The following is a 9,172-nucleotide window of genomic DNA, read 5'->3' as shown; positions in this document are numbered from 1 at the left end:
ACCAAAAGTTGCCATTTCTGAAACACAATCAGAAGATCAACGGTAAGAAGGAATAGAAACAGAAACAAAATAATAATATCAAATTCGTTTTAAGATTTTTGTTCCTAGAGTTTGACGTTACTCCTTCGAAACCAATCCGACAGAATCACTTGAATGTAAAGAAATGATCAACATGATCCAAAAAGTAATTCGAGCTCACCGACTTTATGATGTTTCCTTAAAACGAATTTGCTGCCTTCAATGGTGCTAAAGACGTCCAACAATCGTTTTTCAGGATAGAACGAATTTTCGTCTCCTACGGAAGCAGCACTGCAATCTGCAGGAGTTCCAACGAACTCAACGAAGTGTGTTTTACTTCAAAACAATATCAGAACGAGAGAGAGTGGAATGAGATTCAAAGCACAGAAAGTTTGCAATGAAAATGATGTAAATTTTCTAGTAGAGAGGCAAGCTATTTATAGACTTGTTCGTGTCCATTCGAACAGTCATCACCTTTCAGACAAACTTCAAAAATCCGAATAGACATGTTGTTTTAAAAGTTGCGTCTGTTAAGTCGATTAACAGTCGGCTAATAGTCAACTCTTTGGTCGATAAACAGACGATTGGAAGAAAATAAAACACTCGGAATAAGCCAAAATTTAAATTTCATAATGTACCCAAGAATTTAATTATTGACAATTTGGCCCAAAATTTTAAATAAATTTTGTCCAAAAAGTTAATAGTCGAGCCGAGCCGGTCGGGCGGCGATAGCGGCGGCGCGCGCGTTTGGGTTTATGACCGAACTTAATAGGATATAGGTCTTCCTCCTTCCATAAACTATTGGTACCCTTTGGGGCCCAAACACAATTCCAAACTTCCATCTTATAAATCTCACCAAAGTTTCCTGACTTTCCTATGTGGGATAAGTGTTTGGAAAATCAAATTCTTCCATAATACTTAGTTTATGTGGGTTACTTTAACACTTAATATTTCATTCAATTTTAAATGGTTTTCGACAAATAAATATATCACGTTAATCATCTCGCGGAGTAGAATGCGAATATGATAGGTCCCGTATTAATTAAAAGGTGGGTCCTACTGAAATTTGGGCTCAAAATTGACCCATTTCAACCATTTTTCCAACAAATTAATCTCCACCGGTGCTTTTGAGTGGTCGTGTCAAAATTTTCGTTTTATAAGTAACCCTAGTATCCATCAGTAAGGGGCACAAGACAAAATTCGAAAATAGAGTGATGCTTATTCATCTTTAACAATAATAATTGGAAGAATCTATTAGATTACTCAACACATGCATTATTTGTTATCGGGCCTATACTTTTGTGGCGCCTTGGATCTATTGAAATGATCGGACTATTAAATTCTCGGAGATGAATGTCATTGAAAGAGATTATTGCCTGCATGAAGTCGAAATCTCTAGTAATCGCCGATCAGCCGAGAGCTTTGAGCATCGTATAAGAACGTGTTGTAGGACTATAGGAGTAACCCAATACCTTCTGGGTGAAATTGTCACAACATGGGACTAGTCACACCTTCCAGTACAGCCACCTTGTTACGACTTCACTCCCGTGATAAATGGATATCTGGGAGTTAGATTGATAGAATTATTACTTATTGTTCAAATGTTGGGAGGATAAATTTGATGTTGGAGAGCTATTGATGAAAAGAAGTGAAATGCTATAAAAAAGAAAAAATGGCTAAAGAAGAATAATTATAAAGCTGAGGTTAGTTGCAAATTTTCAAAACTTGATTATGACCAAGGGTAGATAATGAAGAGGAAACTGATCAAATTTTTATGCAATTAAAAGTTGAAGGACTCATGGAAAATAAAGAAGGGGACCTGAGCTGAAAAGAAGAAGAAATCAAGGATGAAAATGATGCAAATCAAAAGTCAACACCTTGAGATCTCAAGATTCATCTGTTGGTTTCCTGTAAGTAGTTTAGCAAAGCAATGCGACTGCATTATTCATTCCATAAAAAATATTCTATTTCCCCTTTCGACTCTTTTGAAATGCAATTCAAACTCATTTTTAACCTACTTTGGAGGCTAAATTTTGAGATATCAAGCTTCCTTGTTTGAGCCCAAATTTTGAGTTATAAAGGAGATAGAAAAATCCTAGTGCTCATTGTTAATCGAGTTTATAAAAATCTTTTACTTGTTCATTAACTTAGCATTTAGATAATTCGAGGTTAATTAGTCATAAAAACAAATCAACCATATTGTGTTATTCAATTAGAACTGATATTATTTAAAATTGAATTAAGTACTAGAACATCGTGAGAACAATAATTTACTCACATCTTTCACTTGGCTTTATTCACATCTGTTACTTGGCTATGATACCATATATTTTCAAGATTTTAGCGACTACTGTATTGCCAATTGAGAAAAGAATAATCACAAGAAAAGAAGCATTTGTTCTTATTAGCTTTCAAGTTCATGATGGAGTAAGTTTCCTGAAAATTTGTAAACTTTTTTTCTTTTTTTCTTCTTCTTTTTTTTTTTTTTAGGTGATGATGCAGAAATGTGCAACTATCATTGGAGGGGAATAATAATAATAATAATAACTACTTAAGTGGCATTATCCAAAACAAACCCCAGGATGACGAAGGGCAATATGGACATTTGCACCAACGACAAGAGCGACAGCAGCAGGAATCTTTAACTCCAAATACAAGAAGCAATGTAATATTATCGATTAAATTTTAATAATAAAACCGAAATTTAATTATAAAGCAAAAGTGATTTTTCTTCTATCTCTTGCAAAATTTATATAAACAATCACACAAAGGAGAGCGAAAATTGAATTTGCAGACAATGCAGGTAAATTTGTTAATACTTTTGATTTTTATCATTTTTTTATTTATGGAGGTGAATGATTATTGCTAAAATTGGTATGATTTGTTATCTAATTTTGGTAGACAAGAACCGTACAAGTACAGCGGGTATCGGATCTAGCAAGTGAGAGGGAAATTCACGAATTTTTCTCATTTTCTGGTGAAATTGAAAATATAGAGATCCGCAGGCACGCTGTTAATTTTCTTTCTCATTTAGTGTATTATAGTTTATTTAAATGTGTGAAAGATATTAATATATTGAGTTTTGGATATTTTGCAGAGAGCCAGGGCAGTCAAAGACTGCATTTGTGACTTTCAAAGATCCAAATGCCCTCGAAATTGCTCTGTTGTTGTCGGTGATTTCCTGGGCTTTTTATTTTGGTTTATTTTTAATAGTCCTTCATTTTTATAACAGTACAAATAAGTTTAGTACTATATGATTCTCTGAAAATCTAGTAATTTTTGTTTTTGTTAAAGCTGAATGCATAAATAAAAATAATATTTCCCCCACAAATAGCGCTACACACGCCATACTCACACATTGAATTAGGAGTAATATGGCAGATAATAATAAATTAAGTCGCAAGACATTATAATTGTTTGTAGAAGCTACGCAGAGTATACACAAGCTTTTCAGAACGATGTTTAAAATCCAGAATGGGTTATAAATTCCATATAGTAATGAATAACAATGGTGTAATTTCACTCTTAGATTAAAATAGCACATTGCCCTAGTGTATTCCTACTTAAAGATCACTCTTTATGGAAAGATGCCACCATTATGGCTCACTGTATCTAGGACTAGTCCCTCTAAAATGTTACTTTAAATGTTATAGACGATCAATTTAAATTGTTATGGCATTGTAAATTTGACGTCTAACAATTATCATATGAAATCTTAAATCTTCATTTTGTTGATTGAAATGGAATTGGTAATGTTAGCATCTTGTATGGGTTAACATGTGAGGAGAATTGATTCTAGAGATTGAAAACACTGGCATTTGTGTGAATTTGCAGGGAGCAACAATTGTCGACCAGATTGTTACTATAGTGTCAGCAGAAAACTACGTACCGCAATCTTTGGTTCAGGTAAACTACATACAACTTAGTAAGTTTTTTACACACTGTTAATTATATCTAACTTTGTGATGTTGTGTATTTAGGAAGTAAGGATTGTTGACAATGCCTTGAGCATGTCTCAGGAAAGTACTTCTCCAGTAGCTGAGGTAATCAAATATAGTGAATGGGCCTTATGTCTCAAATAAGCATCAGTATGGGATATCTTTTAAGTGAGAATTTCAACTAGTTCCAATTCCATTGGCTCCTGCTGATGGTAGAAATGATGGAAGTAGGAAGGAGCCAAAATATTCTTACATCCATACTTGTAATGATTGATGGTGAAAGATAATTAAGTTCATATGTCTGTTGCAGAGTATTGATATCTGATTGATGCAATTGTCTATATCTGATACCAGGGCAAAACGAGTCCAACTAATGGGAGCGTATATATTAGTAAAGCACAAGATGTTGTCTCTAGTATGATTGCAAAAAGTTCAACTATCAGACAAGATGCTGTGAATAAGGCCAAAGCATTCGATGAGAAGCATCAGCTGACAGCCAATGCATCTGCCCGAGTGAATTCCTTTGACCGCAAAGTTGGACTGAGAGAAAAACTCACTGTTGGAATTACAGTGGTAAATGAGAAAGTTAAATCTGTGGATCAAAGATTTCAAGTGTCTGATAAAACTGTGGCAGCTCTGATAGCAGCAGAGAGGAAACTAAATGACTCTGGATCAGCTGTCAAATCTAGCAGGTTTGGCAATTGGCGTTCTTCCTCATGTCTGTAATTTGTCTTTATGTTTGTCTCTGATTTTGACTAAGAAAGCAATTTTCTGTTCATTATATCTTTATTTTTCTATCAAGTATCAGCCATATATCTGGACGTGTGCATGATAATCTTTTACAAGACCAATTCAGATTGGCTTATCATGATGGCTTTTAATTTCAATTTTAAAAAGCATGTTTCAGACAAGAAATCTCTACATTTTTTATCTTCCCTTTTCAACATGAAGACAAATTGCTGTCTATTAGAATTTTAGCTACACTATAAAACTGTGAAGCAAGGATTTGTCAAACATTGCTCGTGACTTGGTGTATGTCCCCCTAAACTTGGCTGACAACTGGAATGCATCATTTGTGTTTTGTTCAGTTAAGATCTATGAAATTGACTATTTGGAATGATCAGGTATGTGACTTCTGGAGCAGCTTGGCTGAATGGTGCTTTCAATAAAGTAGCAAAGGCTGGACAGGCGGCTGGTACCAAAACTAAAATGAAGTGGAATTTGGCATTATCCAATTTGACTGCAAAGGTTTGTGTTCTAGCCCACTTTTTGTTTGGTTATTGTGAAGGTTGCTGTGGCAATAAAAGAAAGGAAATAAGAACAGAACAGGAATTCTGGAAGATGCACAAAAGCTTTAGATTTATTGCACTGCTTAAAACATAGCTTGGTTTCAATCTGCTTTTATCTATATCCATACATTGACCAAACTAAGTTGATCATTGATTTTATGTTTGTTGTATCTGTTTACATTTTACAATTGCGACCTATCATTCAGCCTTGGAAACTCTCTGCTGCCTGCTGGCATGGCGACAAATTTGATCCCTATTTTGAAATGGAGAAAAAGAAAGATAAAGGGTTTGGCACTCAGATCATCTGTTTTCCTTTCAAGGGAATTCCTAATGTAAAAGGGCACATATGTTTTAAGAACAAAGAGAGCACGTGATTACACTGTTTAACATTGTTATTTTCTTTTCCATAAAATAAAACATGCTGTTTTCTTATTCATAAACCACAAAACATGTTACTTTGTAGCCAAGTTGTCCCGTTCTTTCTCTTTGGTTGGTATTACTTCTCAGTTACTGCTGAACTTCAATAGTTTCGTCTATTACTTGCTCATAAACCCAAAAAGTTTTCCCATCATCGTCCTAAATGTTTAATTTGCTTCTCTTGGATTTTATCTGCAAAAACATGTTCTTTATATCTCGAAGGAAAAAAACATTTCTTTTCATTTTTCAAAAACAACATTGTTACTAATGAACGCTTTATGAAGGAGGAAAAAAAAATAATAATAATAAAATTTCTTCTTTACATTTTCAAAAAATTTTAAAAATAAAAAATAAAAAATGTTACTAATGAATTTAACATTTTAGCTTTGTTAATTTGATTGTGTCAAGACATGTGACCTTAGCTGCCGATCTACCATAGTCTCCATACCTGTCTGAAGTTCAACAGGTCTTGTTCTGCGCATTTACTTTTAGTGCGGTTACCTAGGTATCTTCTGCTCTGTTGGCCCAAATGTTCAACCCATTATTTCATTTCGTATGTCCATGTGCAGGATCGTCCTATAGCTGCATAAAACCAGATGCTCGAAGTCACATAGGAATGCTTGTTCTTAGTCCGACAGTCTGTTTGAGAATGGATTGGACGACGTGGTATAATTCTCTGTCAATAAACCCACTAAAGTTGATTGTATATAGACTACGATTCATTCCATTATTTTGATTTGTTTGACTTTGCTTTCCAAGAATAGTCTTGTGGGTCTTGCTGCTCTGTAACTAGTCAGGGTGTAACATTTTGCAGTAGAGAAAAATGAATTCGTACTTGGCATTGCATTAATCTTGCTGCAATCCAACCCTCCCAACTGATCCAGTTATGGGGAACTTCATTGGTTCAAAAACATTATATTCTTTTGTTTCACTCAATTAATCCTGCATATGGGAATGTTTTAAGTGGGTGTTTGGTATACTGTATAAGACCGTACTAGTAGTACTATAAACCATAATTATACCAACATTTTTTTTTATTTCAGTCGAATGTTGATTCTTTTGACATTTTAAGAATGTATGGCTAAATAGTTGCAGATTCTTTGAAATGTATGGTTGAAATGAGTTGTAAATCATTATAATTTATCCAAATGGAGGCTTAGAACTTGAAATGAAGTTTAACCAATTGTAAATCATTTATAATTTGAGGTTGTGATTTGTAGGACTGATGTTTGTTGATTGTCAGGAATTATTCTATATTTCTCACGATATATAATTCATTTCAGTTTTAAACTACCAAATGTGTCATTTGAAGCTGTACATAAAAATCTCTATCAGCCTCTTGATTTGATTGTTGTAGAAGCCAAAACTATGAAGATCGGATCGGATCTGATCTTGCCGTTTCATGTGCATCAAATTTATTTATTTTGAGGTTTGCTTTGGTTTTGTAACATTAGTTGGCATTGAATTGTCACCTTGAGCACGCCACGAAAAGGGTTTCTTTCATGTGTTCATTGTTTGTCAACTATTTATTATATTATATAAATTTTCGCGTTTCACATTTCTTGAGTTTGACATAAGAAATTTTGTATCATATTTTTAGTTGATTTTGATAAAAGTAAATGCATGTTTGAAAAGTTGTGAATTTTATAAATTTATAATTAAAATTCATTATTGACTTTGATTTAAATTTTAATCTTTTTTTTTTTTAATAACCAAATTGGACTATATCGCTGTGTACTTCTAGGGTTGACACCCCCGATAATAGCCCCCTATCAAGAGGGGTCACGATTATTTTATTACGTGTGGGTGAGGGGCACCACGAATGTACAAACAGTAAAATCCTAATACATAATAGACAAAAAAAAAAAAAAAAAAAAAAAAAAAAAAAAATCGCAAGGAAAGATGAGGTAAATATATCTTTAGTTCAGTACTATACATTGTTTTTGTTTGTTTTGCATGCATATTCATAACTTTTTCTTATTTTTCACATTTTTCCATTTAATCGCTTCTGAAAAAGATTAAAATCAAATGAGGGCTAAATCTATATAATAATCTTAATATTCTTATACCAATATTAACAATATTGATGATTATAGTAACTACCTACCTGATAAACTTAATAATTATCTTTATATAAATCACATGATTTTATCATAATTGAGTCTATCACATAGTTTCACTTAAAATGATGTTGTAATGAAGTATATAGTGTTGTTCATAATAAAATAAAAAATAAAAATAAAATAAAAAATAAAAAGGTAATTTTCAATTACATGTTAAGATTTGCAATTCATGATTTCATATAATCAATTTAGTAGTTTAGTGGGAATATTGTCATTAATTTATGCCCTATTATTTAACTTAATGTGAAAAAAGAAGCTTTTGTGTTTCCAGCATTGACCTGTAAACCAATTCCTTGTCTTCTTTTTCTTCTATAGAGTTGTACTGGTACATGACTATTTAAGTTTCGCATGTTAGAAAAATATTGTTAATATACACATTGTCAATATAGATTGAACTTTGAATTTTATTGTTCAATGCTCGCTTTTTGACTAAACTTACTTCAGTGTTTTTTTTTTTTTTTTAATCAGCGATTCAACATAATGATTTTAGATAGAAATATCTATAACCTAGTTGTTATGGTAACAAACTTCTTTAATTTATTTTAAATAAAATTTATATATTAGATTCGTCAAAAATATACCTTCCTCATATTCGAAAGCAAGAAAATTCAACCCAAAAAAAAAAAAAAAAAGAGTAAAAATCCAAAGAAGATGCAAAGATATACACAAATTATTTTTAAAAAAAACAGAAGTCAGAAAAAAAACAATTTAAGCCTTTGTTTGATTCTATTTTTGGGTGAAATAATGCATTTTGAATAATAGATTGATCAAAAATATATGGTTAAAAATTAAAGAAAAATTTTAAATTTACGTGTAACATTATTTTTTGAAAAATGTGGTTGAAAATAAGTTTTGAAAAATGAATTTTTAAAAGAATAAGAATTAGCAGCCTGGTTGGGAGTGATTTTTGATTCAAAAAATTGATTTTTTGATCGTTATTTTACTATTTCAGTCATCATATTTGACTTTTTCTCTCACAAATGAACCTCACTTTTCTCTTTACGGTCAAAAAATCAATTATCAAAATCACTCCCAAACAGGCTTAGATAAGAGCTAAAAATTCCACTAATATCCACGTGTCTATTGTTTGGCACCCCACGTGACAGAAGGCAAAACGGAGAAACTGTGGCCGCAGACAATTTGACCCCCAGACACATCTCCTTAGGGTGTCAATTCCGAGAAAATATAAGGGCATTTTCGTCCTTAAAAAATTCCAACTTCATCGACTTGTTCCTTTAAACGATGCTGATGCTGTAGCTGCAATGTGTTTCTTTTTGGTGTATTCTCTCTTTCATCTTTAATCATTTTTTTCCCCTAAAATTAATTTTATAGTAACTAATCACCTATACGTACACATAAATACAGTCTAGTATTTACATTTAGAGGG

The 9,172-nt window shown here is 32.5% G+C and overlaps 1 protein-coding gene across 2 annotated transcripts; it reads left to right on the top strand.

The window, feature by feature from the left end:
* Nucleotides 1-2,620: 2,620 nt before the first annotated feature.
* Nucleotides 2,621-7,220, top strand: LOC111399790 (binding partner of ACD11 1-like). 2 transcript variants are annotated; one of them, XM_023027273.1, is made up of 8 exons: nt 2,622-2,821; nt 2,920-3,023; nt 3,116-3,191; nt 3,853-3,924; nt 3,999-4,061; nt 4,311-4,648; nt 5,081-5,204; nt 6,232-7,220. In XM_023027273.1, exons 1-8 carry the CDS (start codon nt 2,816-2,818, stop codon nt 6,250-6,252), a joined length of 804 nt encoding a protein of 267 aa, XP_022883041.1. In that variant the 5' UTR covers nt 2,622-2,815; the 3' UTR covers nt 6,253-7,220. The 2 variants fall into 2 exon arrangements, with proteins under 2 accessions (XP_022883042.1, XP_022883041.1); XM_023027274.1 differs by lacking the exon at nt 3,999-4,061 and having other exon boundaries at nt 2,621-2,821.
* Nucleotides 7,221-9,172: the final 1,952 nt, after the last annotated feature.

Source organism: Olea europaea, chromosome 9 (assembly GCF_002742605.1).
Source record: "Olea europaea var. sylvestris chromosome 9, O_europaea_v1, whole genome shotgun sequence".
NCBI lineage: Eukaryota > Viridiplantae > Streptophyta > Magnoliopsida > Lamiales > Oleaceae > Olea > Olea europaea.
Note: the sequence above shows the minus strand (reverse complement) of the source record. Positions and strands in the feature narration are given on the sequence as shown.